Raw genomic sequence first — 21,028 nt, forward strand, 5'->3', positions numbered from 1 at the left:
CTTTATAAACTACCCAGTCTCGGGTATGTCTTTGTTAGCAGCATGAGAATGAGCTAATACAGTGGGCTTAAATTCTGTGTACCCTGCTCAAATTCATTCGTGGGTTGACCCAAATGCGTCTAGTTTTGACTGGGATCAGAAGGAGGTCTCTCTAGCTGGTCCAGGCTATGGTGAAATTAGTTCCACCATGTGGACCTTATGAGGGAAAGCCAATGGGCTCAGAGTTTCTGTGGCAAGTCAGGATTATGTATAAAACCAGGAAGTGTGAGCAGCACTGTGCCCCCTTCAGACAATAACTATTCTTTTGACTTATTACTGGGCTACTTGAGATAAAAGCAAGTGAAAAAAACCTGTTCAAAAGGGTTCCATGAAGGCTGCAGACAGACACCATCAGAACCTTCTCAAGTTCTGAGAGGGGATGGATGGCATGTAAGGAGTTATATGTGAACGCTCAAGTTCACAGGCAATGTATGTTTGATTTAATAAGGAATGTTTTAGAGGTCCCTGTGTTGTGGTCTGCCAACTCATCCGGCCCACTCAATTCACTATGCAGGTGTCCTCAGCTCTTAGCCTAACACATAATAGACCAGTAAGGAATGAAAAGCAAAGAACGTACTTGACGATATGCCTCATTTAATTCAGCAAACTTTAAAAAGACACTGCAACTTTTATAAATGAGCACATTTTCCAAATAACCATTTAAGAATATAATAAATAGAATATCCAGATTCTTAAGTTACAAGCAATAGAGACTGATTCTGATTTCCAACAACAAAAGGGAAGATGCTGGGTCATTCAAAGGAAATGCCAAACAGCTGAGCATTCAGTAGGTCAGAAATGAGGGTGGCACTAGAGGTTTAAGCAGCAAGAGCTCACAGCCATCTCTCCAGGAGGCTGCCAGAGGACAACTTGATTCCTATCACTTTCTCCTCCCAAATCACACAGGGAAGGGGCAGTTTCCCAAAATAAGCTGTGTGTGTAGGGGGAGGGGGTTGGGGAATGATGGACTTTTATTATGTGCTTGTATCAGGCTGTGCAAACAACCAGCAGACTCCTATACATACAAAGTTGAGTTTTGAATTATACATGTACTTTTTTTTCTATAAAACCTACACTTCCCCATAATACTATCTGCATTAGTTTTCCTGATAGGAAAAAAGTATTGCAGAAGGCTCAAATTAGACTTATAAAAAAGTAGGTTCTGAAAAATCTCAGAAATAGCTCCAGAAGCCGTAGAGTTCATAACCTAGAATTTATTCCCTTTTCTTTACACTTATCTTTCTGTAGCTACTTTTGCTCATGTAATCAGGAAAAACACCTCTATGAGGTAGGTTGATGGCACATATTGATTCATTTGGATGGAGTTACATCTGTTGAAGGCCTAAAACTTGTAAATGCTAATTATAATTATTGATAGCTTTGTGGAGACTGTGGGGGAAAAAGATTCCTATACTTTGTTGTTTTTAGTGCTGGCAAACATTAAGAAATGATTCCTTGGCAATGTAAGTCCTATTTCTCCCCTTTGCATATCAGCAAAGTGTCAGGCTCCAGCCTGAGTTCCAGCACACCAAGGCTAGGATGGAAACATGAATGGCGAGCTGGAGGAGCTGGAGGACCTGGCGGGGCAGGCCCACGGCGAGCCATGGGTTGAAGATCTGAGTTGTACCCGGAGAGGACACTCATTGTGACCTAAGAAGAAAGAGGCAGTACAAAGTGGACCCAGTTCTAAAACCTCCTGGGGATAGGGCCTCCTGGTCCATCATGTCCTCTCCGTAGCCCAAGGACACGTCTGCATCCATGGCACAGAGGGTAAAACCAGATGGTAGTTTCACCAGAAGTTCTGTAGGCTCCCCAGCACAAGCAGCACTGTCTGACATCTAACAGGATTTGTTCCTAAATTCCAGCACGCAGCTTTGGCATCTTGAGGGGACCCAGTAGGAGAATGGAATGCCTCCCGGGAAAGGGCAGCAGTAGCTGACTACAAAAACATGGAGAGCTGCAGAGGCTGCTCAAGATATCTCTTAGCACATGAGACTCGCAGAAATACTTGGGGAGGGATGGAGACCTGGTAATGAAAAGGTTTGGCAAGAGCTACTTAAATAGTGGTTTTTAATCAGTAAAATAAACTCTCATTTTGAAAAGCCTGGTGAAGCCTGTGGAGCTTGGAATTTTCAGAGGAGATGGCAGTAACATCACCAGACTGTAGAATTAGATTTTTTTTTTCCCCAATAAGGTAATGATGCAGATATCCACACTGGTCCCCTCAACAGTCTCTTGCCCTGTATAGTAATGCATACTGGCACACAGGCAAAGGTTGGATTGAAACAGAGGAATACTTTGTAGACAAGGAACCATGTATTTATCTTTTCTGGATAAGAATTAAACTAATACTGGTATCAGGATTGCTAGTATCATTAACTGATATAAACAGCCAGAACACATAGCATTGTGCGTCATCTTTTAACTCCTGGGACTTCATTTCTATGAGTCCTTTGCCACGGCTATTAGGATCTAGTTTTACTAAAACACTCGAAATAGGAGTTTAAAGTAAGAAATGAAGTAAATGGGCTGGGCGCAGTGGCTCACACCTGTAATCCGAGCACTTTGGAAGGCTGAGGCAGGCAGATCACGAGGTTAAGAGATCGAGACCATCCTGGCCAACATGATGAAACCGTCTCTACTAAAAATATAACAATTAGCTGGGCGTGGTGGCGCACGCCTGTAGTCCCAGCTACTTGGGAGGCAGAGGCAGGAGAATCGCTTGAACCTGGGAAGCTGAGGATGCAGTGAGCCGAGATCACACCACTGCACTCCAGCCTGGCGACGAAGTGAGACTCCGTCTCAAAAAAGGAAGTAAACATGTCCTTCCTGTTCTCATTTTAAACTTGATTTAGATTTCCAATAATGAAAGACAAGTGGGTGTGTCACATGTGTGCTAGCAATGTGAAATAAATGCTATTCATATTTCTCAATTCATAATTGCAGTTTGATTTTTGATGTTAGTTATGGGCTTTGGATTCCTCTTCAATCAAATCAGCTTCACAAGTTAAATGGATTGTTTTTATTAATTTACAATGAAATAGTTTTTGAATGACTTAACACAAGAACCTGGAGATAACATCACAATTGCACTGTTACAAAGTTTAAAGGCCTATTCATTTCACTGTCAGTTGAAATTCATTACCAGGTGAAAATTCTGGAGCTGAGTTTTGCACTGAGGATGCTACACAGCCACCAGCCTTTTTATTTTGGTCTTATTAACAGAAATACTGACTTAGTGAAATTACAAGCATAGGCCTCTTAATCGCTTTTTACGAGTCTGAACTTTTGCTTTCAATACCAAATAGTATCTGAAAAACATGCTCACTTTTGTGCTTCTTGAGAAATTCTAAGAACTGGCCCAGATTCATGTGATAGTCATTCCTTAATCCATAGTCACCATGAGCCTCAAGGAGTAATTCTTCAAAAGAATGGAAAAGGCGCAGGTCCTCACCATTTCCTTCTGTCTCCACGCTTTCAGCATGCTTACAGGAAATGTGCTTCCAATTGGGGTACCTAATTGTGTGCCAGAACTCCTCACAGTGCTCTTTGAAACCCTCCACACAGATTATACCAGGCTTTCCTGTCATGCAAAATCCAGTCACATCTAACCTTTTCCCAACATCCAAAATCTTTTTCCTTAGGTCCTGCTGATATATATGGTGACTGTAGATCCACATTCGGAGGAATGTGTTCTTGACTGGCTTTGCTTGTGTAGATGGTTCATATACAAGCTTTCTGTTCAGGAAATAAGATGCACTGTTGTCCTGTAGCCACTGGATTGCTGCACATACACAGAGCTCACCTGGATCAAAAGTCCCTATGTAAGAAGTGAGACCTTTGTTGAGAAGTAGCTGCTGATGTCTGTCAAGTTCAGATGACCGTCCAAACAGCTGCAATGCTACATAGGGGTAGCTGTGAGGCATGGTCACTTGCAAATCAATTTTCACCTTAAAATGAAAATCAAATAGATTTAAATACCATAACATCACATAAGCTAGTTTATCAATAGCAACTGCATGATTTTGAGAAATGTTATTGCTACTATTAAGTGTCAGCTCTGTACCAGGTACTTTACATACACGATTGCTTCCTTTTATGCATTATTTCAATATTTATTGAACAACTACGTGTGCCAGGTGCCCTTGTGCTGGGATAAAAAAGTGACTAAGCCAGACACTATTTTTGCCCTTCATGAAGTCCAGGGCCTAGTGAAGGAGATACACATTAAACAAATAATTACATATAGCAAGTATTTAATTTCAATTGTGAAAAGCATTACCATGGAAAAGTGGAGGGTTCCATTGAAGTGTGTAACCAGCAGGACAGAATCCAGTCTGGAGAACCAGAAAGTCTCCTCTGAGGGAATGACAACTGAAGGATGAGTAGGAAATAGCTACAACAGTGGTTCTCAAATGCCCAGTCCACGTGTTACCTATGCTATGCTAATGTTGCTGGAGATAAATGGATCAGAAGACGGAGGTAAATTCATTTTTAGTCTTTAGATTTTTCCATCCGTATTTGCTTTCTGTGTTTTAGTGCCATCAAAAAATCCACTCATTCACTCCTTAAAAGACAGTTTTGTTACAGGAGATATTTAGATTTATGAAAATCATGATACATGTGAAAGGTAGTCCAACTGGATGGGTGAACAAAATAATAATGGCATAAGACTGCAAGATAGCTTCAATATAAACTCCAGGTATATTTGTCAAAAAGGTATGTATGTTCACATAAAATTAAAGATATTTACTGAAGACAATTTATAGAGCATTCCGTATCTTTCAAACAAGGAAATATGCACCTGGAATATTTCTATCTTTCCTTGACATAAAGCTCATGTTCTAGATGTTTCAGTTAAAAACCGGGCACCTGGCAAACACTTAAATCAGGGCACCTACCTTGGGCTCTTCAATCTGGAGAGTAATTACAAATTCGATTTTTGGTGGCAGCGCCTCCCTTGTGCCTTCCAAATACCTCTTTATATTTGTCAGGGCATTTACATCTTCAAGTTTTACTTCTCCTTGGTTAGGAAACATAGAAAACAGCATTTCCATCTCCAGTAGCTGAAGCTGAAGGCTTTCTTTCACCGAAGCAGACATGTTGCCTCGCAATCAGCCTGCCTGGAAACCTCACAAGGCCCAGGGACGCTGGGTTTGTCAGTGCCAGCCGGCGTCCAGCGAAATTTCCCGAAGGTCCCTTTACGTGGAAGCAATTCTGCAGGAACGCTTTGCACCGAGAGCTAGGGGCACAAACCGGACACTTACACTCTTCTTTATTTCCTGACTCCAAAATCTAGTATGCACAACATCCTCTAAAACACTCCTTTTAAAACCCACATTCTGCGTACCCGGGCTCCCGCCTCCCGCACCCCGCACTAGATAGGGGAATCTGCACTTTCAACAGGTGTTTGGAATTGTCCCGCTGCAGGTGGCAGACTGACACCTGCAGACGCTCTGCAAGCCTGAATTCTGGGAAAGGCTGGGGCTCGGGCTTGGGCGGAGCCAGAGGCTGCGGCGAGAGAGGCCGCAGTGCCAGCGGGATGAGCTCCGAGCTCCCCAGCGCCAGTCGCCACCCTTGGGTCCCGGACACGCGGACCGCCCCCCCCCGCCACACCGGGGTGCCTTTTCGCTTGGGCCGCATTCCAGAGCTCCGGACGTGTACGAGTCACTGGACTCTGCCCCGAGGGACCCAGGATGAGGGTAGGGGGTGTCTCAGAGGTCATTAAATAAAAGATGTTTACAGTGAGCCGGGGGAAGGGGGTACCCGGGGAGACGGCGGCCGGAGAAGGCTTCCCAGCCTCAAAGGTTTGGGAGATGACCTCGACGTCGGACAGGCGGATGCGGGCCGCCGGCGGCGCTCACTGTGGGCGAGGTCTCCCCGTCGGAGGCCCAGCGACGGGGCTCATTCCCCACCCCCGCCCCTAGCCAAGACCACCGGGAACCCCGGCTTCCCAGGAACGCAGGGCCTGCCGCCCCCAGAGGCCCGGATTTGGAGGCGGAGGCTGCGCCTCCGTGGCCGCAGTACTCTGAGGACCCGCGACCCTCGGCCCCAACCCCCGGGCCACCGCGGGGACCTCACCCTTTCTAGTCATTCAATGGTAACAGCCCCAGACCCCGCTCGGAACCGCAGCCGCAGTTCCTCAGGCGCGAGCTGCGCGCGACCGGCGGCGAGAAGGGGGCGGGGCCGGCGCACAGTCCTCTGCCGTGATTGGCTAGGGGGCGTGGCGACGAGCCGGAAGCCACGCAGGGCCACGTCTGCGGTTCTGAGGACTGGGTCTGGTTGCAGACGCTGTCGCTTGGGCGCTTCTCCGGTCCGTGTAGGTGAAGGGGGCTTCCTGACCGAGGTAAGCCGGGCCCCGAGACTGGGAGTTGAGAAGGGAGACTACCGGTCGGCAGGGGCTCGGTGGGAGCGGGACAGGTTAGATTCTCTGCCCGACAGAGGCGCTAGCGGTCTGGCGGGCGACTGACCAAGCGGCGGAGCGCGCGGGACACACCTACAGGCCCCTGCGTCCCGCGAACGGGCTGGTCGGGCCGGGCCGCGGGTCTCCTGCCGGGGCTCTGGTACGTGGACCTAGGCGGGGACCTCAGGGTGGAGTGCCGGGAATCACCCTTGTGCGGTGATTCGAGGGTAGGCGGGAGAGAGGCACCAAGGAGTTTTGAAGATTGAATGGAGAGGAGGGGGATACTCTTAACTTTTTGCGTGGACGCTGGATTTGGCAAATATGCGTTCAATAAAGGCATTCGCAGACGCATTGAAAGTAGTTGTGGGGCCTAAAACGCATGAAGGGATGAACTCATATTATCTGGACCTTTTTTTTTTTTTTAAATGGCTTTTTGGAGTTAACAGGACTGGTTTACACCCTTATGAATAATCATGACACATAACTGACTGCTCAGTTTTTACAAATATGTATTCATCATTAGGAAAGAGATTTGATGACTGTCTTGAACTAAATTAGCTTACTGAATGCCAGCTTTTTCCAACTGGACAAAAGCAAGTATTTTTCACCATTTCTTGTAAGTTCTGTTCGTTGAAGCAATGAAGGACAATAAAGAAAACAAAATTATGAGGCTAGCAGCTGGGGGACTGCTCCTCATCTCTGGGCTAATTGGGAATTAATTGACCCAGGAAATGTAGTATATGGACTACTGAAGGAAAACTACTGACTGAGGTTGGAAACCCCAAGTTCCACTTAATGGGAGTATCCCAGAGAAAGCAGTATTAGTGGGCTAAGGGCCGATTTTTTGTTGTTGTTGTTTGTTTGTTTTGAGACGGAGTCTCACCCTGTCGCCCAGCCTGGAGTGCAGTGGCGCGATCTCGGCTCACTGCAACCTCCGCCTCCCGGGTTCAAGAGATTCTCCTGCTTCAGCCTCCCGAGTAGCTGGGATTACAGGCACCCGCCAACACGCCCGACTAATTTTTTTGTATTTTTAGTAGAGAGGCGTTTTCCCCATGTTGGCCAGGCTGGCTTCAAACTCCTGACCTCAGGTGATCTGCCTGCCTTGGCCTTTCAAAGTGCTAAGATTACAGGCGTGAGCCACCGCTCCCGGCCGATGTTTTATTTTTAAAAGTAAAGGAAAAAGGTGGCATTCTTTCGGAAGAAGATATTGCTAGTTTTAGAGCAACATCTTAGAAGGGTGTCCTGATTGTTCTTAGCAAATGGAAAAAGATCTGGGTAGTCTTGGAGAAGAAACTGTTGCCTTTTGCTTTTCCTTTAAGAATATATCTCTGTAGTTTGGGAGAAATAGCAAAAGAACCACAAAGATTTCTCAGATATTTGAGGATATATAGTTTCAGTCCACTCAAGAATCTGACTTTAGGCCTCAATCCATCACCAGCTATCTATGTTAATTTAGGTTAGTTTCCCTTTTTGTAAAATGAAATGATCTTTGAGCTCATTGGAGTCTCTGAATAGGTGTAAAATCTTCATTTTAGTTGAGATGGACCAATTTAAGTGTGCCCGGGGTCCAGGAATAGTCCTGGAGCTAAAATGGGAGGAGAGTGGGGACAATCTGATACCTGCCCTGAGTCTACCCAGGAGTGGACAATCCAAGTTGGACAACATCTTCTAGGTAATTCTAACCCACAGGACTTACTCTCCTGCCCATTGCTCTGTCAAACATAGGGTTCTCTGAGGAGGTTCAGAATGAGACAGACGTATTCGTTTGGGGTGGCAGTTTTTGAAGCAAACGGTTCTTGAGAAATTACGTGTTATGCCTGAAACAGTATTTCTTAATTTTGTAGACATGGATTTAGGTGCTATTACAAAATACTCAGCATTACATGCCAAGCCCAATGGACTGATCCTTCAATACGGAACTGCTGGATTTCGAACGAAGGCAGAACATCTTGATCATGTCATGTTTCGCATGGGATTATTAGCCGTCCTGAGGTCAAAACAGACAAAATCCACTCTAGGAGTCATGGTAACAGCGTCCCACAATCCTGAGGTAATGGGTTTAGTGCCCTGATAAAGCAGACCATTATTTACAAGACCAAGCCTTAGTGTCTGAGCAATTTGACCTAAAGTACAAATTCTAATTCTAGGAATGTGCCTTCTCATTTATATGTGCTTTGGATGTGAAACAACTTTTTTTTTTTTTAAGAGCATGATCATTAAGCTCATGATTCTTAAGGGTGTGGAAAGAATGAAAAGATACTGTCATTTTTTGGAGTGTCCACATTAGAGAAATAACAATGTCCTTCCAAATTTATTGATTTCAGACATTTTCAGTAATTGAAAATTGTTTCCTTTGCTAACTTAGCAGTGATTAAAGATATTGGGGATGGGTGGGGAAGGGTAAAGATTTGAAAAGAAACATTTTGAACATTTTCAGACAGGTTTTTATAGCTCGGCAATAATTTCTTGTTCTGAATGAACAAACAGGTGAGCTTTGGAAGAATATTGATGACGCCTGATGGTTCTAGTCTTTGTGACAGTTAGATTTTAATCAAAGTATTCTTTTTGACACAATTATTTTTTCAGCTTTATTGAGGTGTAAGTGATAAATAAAAATTATATATATTCAAGTCATACAACACCATGTTTTGATCTATGTACACATTGTGAAATGATTACCACTATCAGACTAATTAACATATCCATTACCTCACATAGTTACCTTGTTTTGTGGTGAGAATACTTAAGATGTACTCTCAACACATTTTCAATATATATTATTATGAACTATAGTCACCATGCTGTATGTTAGTCTTCCAGAACTTATTCATCTTATAACTGCAAGTTTATGCCCATTGGCCAGCATCTCCCCATTTCCCTTACCCTCTAGCTGCCACCGTACTACTCTCTGTTTCTATGAGTTCCACTTTTTTACATAACACATGTATGTTATGAGCCTGCAGTATTTGTCTTCATGTGTCTGGCTTATTTAACTTAGCATAATGTCTTCCAGATTCAACCATGATGCGAATGGCAGTATTTCTTTTTTAAGGCTGAATAATATTCTATTGTGTATATATACCACATTTTCTTCATCCATTTATCTGTTTATGAGCACTTAGGTTGTTTCTATATCTTAGCCAACCTCTTGACACAATGTAGTTATTCTTTATTATCTATAGACTATTAATACAGGGTTTGAATAACATGCTTCTATTTGATTGCTGGGGCTGTGGGATTTTTGCCTTTGTAGCTAAATCAGCAGCAAGTTAGAGTGGTGTAGGTCTGTGAAGGATTGTAACCTCCTCTTCCCCCAAACAAGGGCATTGCTTGTCCAAATATGTGATCACTATAAATGTGTAAATGTCTAAATACGTAAGTCACCATAATTGATTGACCGATTGACTTCTAGGAAGAGCCCCACATTTATTGCTAGTTCCAGAGGCACTTCTCAAAACGATTCTCTTTTCTTTCAGGTGACATTCACTGTGAACTACACTTTTTTCCACGAATTTGAGCAGAACAATGTTGGGAGGCAGTGTTCAGTTTCTGTCCTACCCACTGGTTGACAAGCTGGCTGTGTGTTCTTGGAGTTCCGAGTCATAGTGAGAAGGATCTCTGTGTGCCGTTATTCTGCTCCACTTGTACCCTAGTCAGTTTATTGATAGTGGATGCACAGATCACAGCCTTTTACAAAGGCTAGTGTGGCGTAGTGTTTTTAGGCGAGTAAGATAGACTTGCTGTTTTAATATCAGTACTGACATTTGTTAGCTGTATGATCGTAAGCAAATTACCTAACCTCTCTGAAGTTCAGTTTTCTCAAAGTAAGATTAGAGTAAAAATAGGATTATTAGTTTAATTGATTTATGTGTGTCACGAGGATTTAATGAGGTAATATATATATGAAATACCTAATCCAGGGTCCAGTATTAATATTTGGTGTTTATTGTTGAAGCTGCTCAGCCATCACTGTCTTTGGTTGAAGGGAAACAGCTTTTGAGTTCTGTTCTCGACTTAGCCTCATGAGTATGCACAGATTGCTTATTGTTTGTTTTTCTTTTAAGGAAGACAATGGTGTAAAATTGGTTGATCCTTTGGGTGAAATGTTGGCACCATCCTGGGAGGAACATGCCACCTGTTTAGCAAATGCTGAGGAACAAGATATACAGAGAGTGCTTATTGACATCAGCGAGAAAGAAGCTGTGAATCTGCAACAAGATGCCTTTGTAGTTATTGGTAGAGATACGAGGTGATGATAAGAGTTACTGATAAAAAAAAAAAAAAGCTTTGGGAACGTGATATAAACAATTGTATCAGTTTTAATCCAAGACAAATGGAAAGAAGTAGAGTGGAACTACCCTGAGCTGCATGTCTGCCTGCCTGGCCTTTTTAGTATAGCTAAGTCACTGCTGCAGCTCGGGGTTTGGAGTCTGACCCCGGTTCAAAACCCTACTCCAAAACCCAAGCTGCAGAATGATGGATGTAAAATACTTCCTGACACAAGAGAAGCGCTCAATAAATGTCTCCCACCCCCTCTGTAGGTTTATTTTTTTTTCCCTACAGAGTCAACACATGATTTGAACTCATTATTTTTAAAGATTTACTTTGTAATCTGTGTTGTTATTGTTTCAAATATTTATATCATTTTCCCATGCTAGAGCTCACTGTCAACTACAGTATTATTTTCCACATAGTTCTATTTTGCACCTTTTGCCTTTCTTAACAAAAATGTCTTTTTGTAAAATATTAGATGAAAAGTGTACTTTGCAACAGTAGCATTTCCTTCTGCATAAGATCTGGTTTTAACCTGAGATTATTTCAAAAGGAAATTTCTACTCAATCTCCAATACCTGGACTGCTTTTTTTACCCCATTGTGTTACCAGAGGGTTTTCCAGATACCCATGATGGTAGCAGAGTAACTTCTGTTCTGAAGTAAATTATCCCGCTACAGTAAAGCCATCCCACATGTATTTGGTTCTTAACTATTAACTAATCTAAGTGATGAAACATCTTTTCCTACAAGGCAGTTTTTTTTTTTTTTTTTTTTTAATTTTTTTGAGACGGAGTCTCACTCTGACACCAGGCTGGAGTGCAGTGGCACAGTCTTGGCTCATTGCACCCTCCGCCTCCCAGGGTCAAGCGATTCTCCTGCCTCAGCCTCCTGAGTAGCTGGGACTACAGGTGTGTGCCACCATGCCCAGCTAATTTTTGTATTTTTAGTAGAGATGGGTTTTTACCATGTTGGCCAGGATGGTCTCGATCTCGTGATCCACCCGCCTCGGCCTCGCAAAGTGCTGGGATTACAGGTGTGAGCCACTGTGCCTGGCCAAGGCAGTTTTGTAATCTTTTATTTTCAGATAGATAATTTGTTCTGACTTTGCAAAATGGAAAACAGGTTCTGTATCCTTGGTGGCTTAATACAAGTACTGTCTTATACACACTGTGTATATTCAGTGTTTATCGTTACTGTTCTTAAGAGTTCAGACATGTTGCTGTGGTCAAACTTTAAAAGGTATTTGGGTATGCTGTGGTTAGAGTGTCCTTTATATCTATTTTATAAATTCATTTAAAAGCCAAAATTTTTCCTAGAACTAGATTGTGAAAGGCTACTGGAAAATGCTTATAATTTACCAGTTATCTTCAGAGTTTATAGCTTTCAGTTCAGATACCAGGAACTTACTGTTTTGAAATTTGTAGCATGTAATTTTTGCATTTGCTTGCAGAACCAGCAACCCTGCCAGTTTCAGGGTGGGATATATTATTTTCTTCCTTTTCTTTCCTAGGCCCAGCAGTGAGAAACTTTCACAATCCGTAATAGATGGTGTGACTGTTCTAGGAGGTCAATTCCATGGTATGTAGTTATCCTGAGTTGGAAATTAATCTTTAAGAAACTTTAATTTACAAAAGTAATGTATATTTATTTAGAAAAGTTTGAAAATGCAGACGAACAAAAAATGTTTAAAAAATGAACTCCTAGATACAAAATACTAACTTTAAAAAATAATCTTCCAGGTCGTTTCTGGGCAGGCATATTTTGTCTTACCTATGGTAGTACTATAGGAGATTATAGCTGGGAAATTCTGAACTAATACAACTTCCTTTACTTTGGTAAGACGGAATTTCCTCAAATAAAAACGTTTTTAAGTACCTGAAGATGATCATTCTGGGGAACTTTTGTCAATATTAGGTCTTCCCTAATAGCTGGTCTCCTGTGAAATCAGCTGTTACCTGTCAAGTAGTGATGGGAAATATTTTTGACAGGTAGTTCTTTATGTTATATCAAATGACAGAAAATTAAGTGAAACAAAACAGACTAGGATCCCCTTCTCACATTGTGTCTGTTGTGAAGGCACTGCCTCCACCATGTTTTGAGGTTAATATTTTCCTGGTGTGAGATCTTTCTCATTAAAACAAACATCTACTCTTGACCTGTGAACCCTCCTCTGGAGTTCCGACTGTGTTCCCTTCCTGCACGGTCAGTCTGGCCTGTGCTGAGGGCTAGCTCTGCTTACCTTCTCTGTTTCCTCCTCTTCTGTCATTCTTCAGCCTTCTGCAGGTGAGTCTCTATCCTTACCTCTCCTTGAAATAAATGTCTCCCCAGCCCACCCCTGACATCCATCTGCATTGTTATTGCCAAATCTGGTGGATATTGTAAAGTAGGGATTCTTAACCAGGGACCTCTGTGGCATGTCTGGGAAAGCTGCAGAGGACCTGTGGACCTCATGATAACGATGTACAGAGTGTTGCCGGCACAAGCACTTTCCCAGGGAGTGCATGCATACCTCTCCTCAGATACTCAGAGGGGGCTGTGATCTAAAAATAATTTTAATAATTTATGCTTTAAAGGTCTTACAGTTGAAGTCTTTGTAGCTTTCCATAATGTTAAAGCTCTTTCTTTGAGCTTCTACTTGCTTGGCCACTGTTCCATATTGGTCTTCTCTGTTGGCTCCTCTTCTGTCTCTTTCGGGGAGGGTGTTCCTCGGGACCCTCTTTCCTTCTGCATGATTTCTGAATGATTATCTCTACTGCCATAGCTTAAGCTACCTTTTTTCATTTATTTATTTATTTATTTATTTATTTATTTTATTTATTTATTTATTGTTTGAGATGGAGTCTCACTTTGTCGCCAGGCTGGAGTGCAGTGGCTCGATCTTGGCTCGCTGCAACCTCTGACTCCCTGGTTCAAGCGATTCTCCTGCCTCAGCCTCCCGAGTAGCTGGGATTACAGGCACACGCCACCACACCTGGATAATTTTTGTATTAGTAGAGACGGGGTTTCATCATGTTGGCCAGACTGGTCTCAATCTCCTGACCTTGTGATCCACCTGCCTCAGCCTCCCAAAGTGCTTGGATTACAGGAATGAGCCACCGTGCCCAGCCTCATTCATCTGTTAATTCATCAAACATGTTTTACTACCTGCTGTGTACATCCCTCTAGTAGTCTATTTCTGTTTCACTGTGTATCACAACCCATAGGAAGAAACCCATTATGTGTCATGACATGTCAATGTGTGCTTGTGTGTATAACTGAAATAATAGTTTCAATAAACAATGCTCATCCATCCTACATGACATGCAATCTGTTTAAAATGCACAAATGCTGGTTGTGTCTCACTAAGTAAATTCCATGGCCCATTGGCAGGCTGTGGCCTGCAATTTGTAAAGCATTGGTCTGAGTGGTGTCTTCCCTTAGGTGGCCTGTTTCTGTCTCATGTTCACCCTGCCCCAAACTGTATTCTTTCTGTCATCCCCAGAATGGTTGTCTTTTTCAGCGTTTTCATTCTATCGCTAGAACCATCACTCTTCTAGTGTTTTAGTCTACAAAAGTTGAGAGTAATTTTTTTAACCTTTCCTTCATTTCTCTCTTCAACTTAGTGTATTTCAGTAAATGAAAAAAGGTTAATGTAGCTGCAACATAGGGAGAATGGGGACTAGGAGAAGAGAGTAGGGAGGTAAGGTGGGGCTAATTCATACAAATCTTGGAGGTCATGTGAAGAACTTGGGCTCTATTCCAGATGCAATGGGACTCCACTGAAGGATTTTATGCAAGAGAGTGATATGATCACATTTTCATTTAAGCCAGTCCCTCTGTTTGTCGTAGAGAGAAGGGAAAGGAAAGTTGTAAGAAAGGGAAACAGACCAGCTAGGCCACTCTTGAAAAATTAGTATTGCATTCAAAGGATTTTGTGATATGTGGGGAGAACAGAACTGTGTAGAACACATTCCAGGTTTCTGAGTTGATGAGTTGGATAGATAATGCTTTTCATTGGGTATATATATAGCAAATGTTTATTTGGTAATTTTGATATTGGTCACAAAATTATTTTGTTTCTTCCTTTAGCATGTTTTTTAGAATAATGGGTTCCTCTAGTAAACACCTCCATTAAACTAATCTAAGCTCTTATTTGTATTTTTTGAGCTTCTCCATCTCCTCCCATCTCATCATTATACCAGAGCTAAAGTTGCCTTCATAAGGTATCATTTCTGTTAAATAACTTAAGGGCTGAAGAATTTAAAGTGACTCCTTTTTGCCTCCAGTCAAATTCTTGTGTTTGAGGTTCAGGTCCAATTGACGGGTTTAGTCACTGAGTATTTACTTATTGGTTACTGGTCCATCTTTGCTATCCATTTTTCTTTGTTTTTTGCTCATGGTGCTTTTCTTATATGTTAGCTATGTTTAACTGTAAGCTGGTTTTCTTTTTTTTTTTTTTTTGAAAATTATGGGATGTTTTTGAGGTTTACAAGAAAGTATAGTCCTTTGGTAAAGTTTAGTCTTTGGCTTCTGCTGGGTGCCTGGGGCACTGGCTGGGTTCACTTTAAATTGATTCATGACAGGCCGGGCATGGTGACTCATGCCTGTAATCTCAGCATTTTGGGAGGCTGAGGTGGGTGGATCATTTGAGGTCAGGAGTTTGAGACCAGTCTGGCCAACATGATGAAACCCTGTCTCTATTAAAAATACAAAAATTAGCCGGGCATGGTGGTGGGCGCCTGTAATCCCAGCTACTTGGCAGGAGAATCACTTGAGGCTGGGAGGTGGAGGTTGTAGTGAGGTGAGATTGCGCCATTGCACTCCAGCCTGAGCGATATGGTGAAACTCTGTCTCAAAAAAAAAAAAAAAAATTCAGGACAAAGTTCCTTTGGACTCCTGTGGTTACGTATGTTTGGGCAGGAAGTTCATGCAATGGCCTGTGCTTGGTAACAGCTCTTCAAGAATGGGTTTTCCCCTCTTCCCTGCTCAGTGTTAAGATAACTGTCCTGGGAGTGGTGACATGGGGTGATTAATTTCTGACTCATCCTTGCACCGAAGGTATAGTTCTTTGGGATTTAACTTCATGAGAGTCTGGTCTTCCACTGGGTTCTGCATCTTAGATCAGCATGGGCTTTTTTTGCTCTGAAAACCGTAGCTCAATTTCTAGTTTAGAGGAATAACTTTAGGACAAAACTGGCTTCTGAACTAGCTTAGATCTTCGAGTTCTTGCCTTAAGGTATGTTTTGGCCTGATAATTCTGTAACTTGTCAGCACTGTAGTTCTTTTTAAAAGGAGATTTTTGTCTTTTATCTAGCATTTTGGTTGTTTCCAGGAGGATGATTCATCTGAATTATGTAGTTTGCAATGTTACTGGAAACAGAACTCAATTATTACTTGTCTATGTTGCTTTATATTTACATTGTTACCTGTTTATATGTAATGATTGGTTTTTTGGCTTCTTATAGTCATTTATATTTCTTTTTAAGATCATTTTATGTTTTCTAAGATGTCTGAGATGACACAAAAGGATTTGTCACCCTGAAATTCCTATGCATGAATGCATTTAAACTTTTTTCTCTTTGTTAAGAAATGCGGTGAATTGCTTTTTGTATTTCTATGACAGATTATGGCTTGTTAACAACACCCCAGCTGCACTACATGGTGTATTGTCGAAACACGGGTGGCCGATATGGAAAGGCAACTATAGAAGGTTATTACCAGAAACTCTCTAAGGCTTTTGTGGAACTCACCAAACAGGTGAAAAGTTTATTGAACATGGTTAGAGTTAAACAAATGAATAAAGTAACATAGTCTGCTGAACAAATTATCTTGTTTGTCATGCCTCCTCTTTCCTTTTCCAAAGATGCTGCATATCTCCTTTTTTGTTTTTCTCTAGGGCTGCACAAGGTTCAGGTCTATGTATCCTGCTAACTTACATTGGCGTTTACTTGGCAAAGCACGTAGTACATTCTGAGATCCTTTGGGGAAGAAAACATGGTGGGGGTCTTGACGATGGTATCATAAGTATTCATTCAGATGAATTTGATCTTAGTTAATGTAGGTGCTGTTGGCTTAATACCTGAGGCATCTACTATTGAGATTTTCTTGTAGGTATATTGGCTTGTTAAATGTGGAGAGATTTGAGAAGTATCATTCATTTGATCAACAAATATTGAGTGTATGTCCTTACCAGGCACAATTAACTAAAAGCCCTTGCTGTCATAGAACTTATAATTTGGGGTGAGGATAGCTGGGAGAGGAGACAATTAGAAAAAAAACAAATCTGCCTGATGATGATGTCACATACTATAAAAAGAATGACATGTCATTACTGCCCATTTGTCTGTGTGCTTATTCTTGCATTTGAATGGCTGCCTTGTAATATTACTTTTAAGAGACCCTGTTAATTGAGACTAAATTCTAATAAAGCTCTATGCTATAAGTTGTTCAATCAGCGAAACTGTTCTATTGTTCCAGGTGTTTTTAAATTTTACTTTAGTGTTTTATAATTTTAAAAATTGAAAACAATTATAATTAATAGAACTTAAAAATTAAAATAGATGAGTTAACTGAATATTTACATATGCACATATGTATATATGCTTTATATTTCACATTTATTTTTATAACTTGAAATTTTTCTTCCATGTGTCTTTTTCCTTTGTAGGCTTCCTGCAGTGGAGATGAATACAGATCACTTAAGGTCGACTGTGCAAACGGCATAGGGGCCCTGAAGCTAAGGGAAATGGAACACTACTTCTCACAGGGCCTGTCAGTTCAGCTGTTTAATGATGGGTCCAAGGGGAAACTCAATCATTTATGTGGAGCTGACTTTGTGAAAAGTCATCAGAAACCTCCACAGGGTATGTCGTACTAGCACTGTAAAAATTTGTTTTTAATGCTCTTTGAAGCCAATCTCACTTATGAACTAAGGTGGTAAAGTGAGTTAAGAATCTTGCAGCTAGTCCTGGCTCTGCCACATTTAGACATTGAGAAATCTTCCCACTCTCAGAGCCATTGAAACATGGTCTGCTCTCTCTGCCTGTAAATCACACCACTCCTCATAGTCTACAGGAAATCAGGTGGGGAAAGCAAAGTCAGGAGATGGCATTCTAGAGCAGTGGTTCTCAAACTGGCATGCGTCAGAATCACTTTGAGGGCTTGTTAGCACACAGATTCCTGGGCTCCACTTGTGAGTTTCTGGAGGTCTGGCATAGGATTTGCATATGATAGAAATTTGCATTTCTATCAAGTTTGTAGGCTTTGTTCACAGTGCTTGTCTGGGGATCCCTTTTTGAGAATCACAGATCTAGAGGGGAGCATAGTAAGTATTATTAGATACCTTATCTAAATTAAATATACTATGGAAAGCAAATGTAACTCTGCTTATATAGTTGTTAGCAATCAGTATTTTCCACTCAGTGCAGAATAGGAGGAAGACTTTTCTTCAGATTTTAGTTATAGTAAGAGGTGTTCTGGATTTATCTGCGTTATAGACCCTATATTATTTGCTTAGGCCAAACCTGACTTGCAGATATGTTTTGTTTGGCTGGCTGCATTTGTGTGTTTGTCTGTGTGCCACTGTTTAAAAATTCCGTGACTTCTCATATATTGGAATCTCTAGCATCTCTTTACCAAAATCAGAAAATGTTCACACATGGCATTAGTCCACTGCAGTCAGATAGATGCTGCCCCCCCTTAAATAGGACATGCATTCTAGAAGTCTACAGCCATCATCCAGTTGCCTCATTCATTCATGTTGTTATGCCTTACTTAGTAAGCATTTAAAATGTCAGTGTAGTTAACCAATTTGAGCTCCTTTTCATTGAATTGCTTATTTTGACATTTACTTGCCAGTTCAGTTCTGCCACTTATTTATCCATTTATTAAATACTGAGCTCTTACTCTCTATGCTCTAGGCTTTGGGACTACAGTATGAACAAAACCATAGTCCTTGCTTTCCTGAAGCTTGCATCATGTCCTTTCATCAATCTTATGATCCCATTCCTGACAAAAGCCTTTTACTTCTTAGTTGTCTCATGTTGGATTTGTCACTCTGCTGCTGTCATGGCTAAGGAATAGCCAAATTTTCTAATAAATTTGATGTGACAATTGCTGAGATTTCAGCAACTTTATGTAAATTTCACAGGCCAGTTATCTCTCAAAGTTATAATTCTTTGCTCTTAATTACCAGTGTTTCTTTTTATTGGTGGTATGAACAAATAAAAATCATTTCTGTTAGAATTAAAGCACATACATCATCTAGTGCTGATTACTTTTTCTACGTAAAGGAGACCACGGTCCTAGGTAAATTACATTCAGAAATACATGTAGCTTTCAAAAAACCTTTATGGGAGTCTAGCCAAACCAACCTGCTTATAAAATGGAATTTTATGGTAGTATTATAGCAAATTTCAGCATAGATTTTGAATGCTCCTTTTTTCACTTTGCAGTGAAAGAATTTGACCTGTAAAAACCACTAATAAACTATGTACTATTTAAAGATTATATACTATTTAAGATTAAGACATTGATTTTTAGGTGGATAATTAAACTCTTTATAATAAATTCTTAGACTGAAATGCATGTTAAATTATCCTGTGTGCTAGGAATGGAAATTAAGTCCAATGAAAGATGCTGTTCTTTTGATGGAGATGCAGACAGAATTGTTTATTACTACCATGATGCAGATGGCCACTTTCATCTCATAGATGGAGACAAGATAGCAACGTTAATTAGCAGTTTCCTTAAGGAGCTCCTGGTGGAGGTATGGTGGGGGGACTGGCTACCCTCTAAAACAAGACCTAGTAGTGAAATAGTTCCATATTTTACAATCATTTGTCAGAAGGGCACAATGTATGACAAATTCTTTACATTAGTGGGCAGAAAATTAAAAAAGAGTGGTAATACCCAGTCATTTGAACATTTGAGGCATTGGCTTTGGAACCTGAAGGTACTCTTTTCCTCCTTATACTGGCTGAGTTTTGTGATTTGAAGCTTTAGGAAGTTTTGCTTCCATCATAATTGAAACTTTGATGACAGTTCTGTGGTCACTCCATAAAAGCCCTAAATTCTAATATGAAATCTCATCATCTGATATATTAACTGATTATGATAAGCTTAGTAATGTGAGATTTGTTTCATTTTGCTATTTTAGAAATAAATCTCAGGCTAGCTTTAAGTACACAATGTAACTGGAAATTATTATAATCTGGAAAAAGCATACTTTAAGAATTCAATAGATACTTTTTGGTTTTTTTTTTCTTGAGACAGTGTTGCTCTGTCGCCCAGGCTGGAGTGCAGGGGCGCGATCTTGGCTCATTGCAACCTCTGCCTCCTGGGCTCAAGCAATTCTTCTGCCTCAGCCTCCCAAGTGGCTGGGATTACAGATGCACGCCACCACACCTGGCTAATTTTTGTATTTTTAGTAGAGACGGGGTTTCACCATGTTGGCCAGGCTGGTCTCGAACTCTTGACCTCAGGTGATCCACCCACCTTGGCCTCCCAAAGTGCTGGGATTATAGGCGTGAGCCACCGTGCCTGGCCAGATACTTTTATTTAAAAAATTAAAGAGGTGAAGATCAGGAGATACAGGCTTCTTAAAAGAGGAATTCTCATATAATTGCTTTAAATAGTGTTCAAATGTATTTTAGGCTTTTTTCCTGGCATACATGTAAATTTTCAGTCAGACATTTATGGCATAAACTAAGGCACAACTGAACTGGCTCTCATTATATTTGTTTTTGTAGACCATACTTTTGATGGCAAGTTAAGTATCATTGTTTTTGTCTAGATTGGAGAAAGTTTGAATATTGGTGTTGTACAAACTGCATATGCAAATGGAAGTTCAACACGGTATCTTGAAGAAGTTATGAAGGTATTGAACCATTTTTGTTTTCTGGTAGTTTCTTAATTAAGATCATGTTTCTGTGAGGAAGATGCTGCCCTCATAAAAGTGATTATGTTGTAGTGCATGAAGCTGAGCTGCTGTTCATGTAAAGGTAAAAAGAAATAAATAAGAAAAAATTTAGTTGTCCTTGATGAATAAAGGAAAACTTCTTTCCTTCCTTTTCTAGGAGTTTTCCTTTAGAAAACTTGGAATTCTTTCTCTGTGCCTTTGTAATGAATGTAAATCTTTCTAAAGGCCTAATAAGCCAGTTTTACAGCTCAGGAATATTTTTCTTTAAGGGCCTAGAGTCACCAGTTTCAAATATAAACATCACCTATCTCCCAGCCTCAGGAGAGTTTAACTTAAGTGTTTGCGTCCAATTTGTAACTATCTACCTGTCACAGAGGTATGAAAAGTTTTATTACTCCTTAGAGAAGGGCAGTT

The 21,028-nt window shown here is 41.1% G+C and overlaps 2 protein-coding genes across 6 annotated transcripts in view; one reads left to right on the plus strand and one right to left on the minus strand.

The window, feature by feature from the left end:
- Positions 1 to 616: 616 nt before the first annotated feature.
- Positions 617 to 6,201, minus strand: RWDD2A (RWD domain containing 2A). 3 transcript variants are annotated; one of them, XM_032152348.2, is made up of 3 exons: positions 6,121 to 6,201; positions 4,941 to 5,281; positions 617 to 3,989 (listed from the first exon to the last, which is right to left on the minus strand). In XM_032152348.2, the coding sequence occupies exons 2-3, from the start codon at positions 5,139 to 5,141 to the stop codon at positions 3,312 to 3,314; spliced, it is 879 nt and encodes a 292-aa protein (XP_032008239.1). In that variant the 5' UTR covers positions 5,142 to 5,281; positions 6,121 to 6,201; the 3' UTR covers positions 617 to 3,311. The 3 variants fall into 3 exon arrangements, with proteins under 3 accessions (XP_032008239.1, XP_058290878.1, XP_032008248.1); XM_058434895.1 differs by lacking the exon at positions 6,121 to 6,201 and adding an exon at positions 5,806 to 6,097; XM_032152357.2 differs by lacking the exons at positions 4,941 to 5,281; positions 6,121 to 6,201 and adding an exon at positions 4,322 to 4,923.
- A 78-nt stretch (positions 6,202 to 6,279) lies between these two features.
- PGM3 (phosphoglucomutase 3) overlaps positions 6,280 to 21,028 on the plus strand; it is a 40,750-nt gene continuing 26,001 nt past the window's right edge. For 2 of the 3 annotated variants that reach the window (XR_009212144.1, XM_032152444.2), the window contains exons 1-8: positions 6,280 to 6,385; positions 8,287 to 8,492; positions 10,507 to 10,691; positions 12,227 to 12,294; positions 16,319 to 16,452; positions 17,363 to 17,558; positions 19,305 to 19,462; positions 20,489 to 20,572. Coding sequence is in view for 2 of the 3 variants with exons in the window: in XM_032152444.2 (XP_032008335.1) it covers positions 8,289 to 8,492; positions 10,507 to 10,691; positions 12,227 to 12,294; positions 16,319 to 16,452; positions 17,363 to 17,558; positions 19,305 to 19,462; positions 20,489 to 20,572 (1,029 nt within the window). In the remaining variant the exon portion in view is untranslated. Of the gene's footprint in view, positions 6,386 to 6,579; positions 6,603 to 8,286; positions 8,493 to 10,506; positions 10,692 to 12,226; positions 12,295 to 16,318; positions 16,453 to 17,362; positions 17,559 to 19,304; positions 19,463 to 20,488; positions 20,573 to 21,028 lie in introns of those variants that run through there. The other variant, XM_058434884.1, reaches the window with a different exon arrangement.

The sequence above is a fragment of the Hylobates moloch genome, unplaced genomic scaffold (genome assembly GCF_009828535.3).
Source record: "Hylobates moloch isolate HMO894 unplaced genomic scaffold, HMol_V3 SCAFFOLD_2, whole genome shotgun sequence".
In the NCBI taxonomy this organism is placed as follows: domain Eukaryota; kingdom Metazoa; phylum Chordata; class Mammalia; order Primates; family Hylobatidae; genus Hylobates; species Hylobates moloch.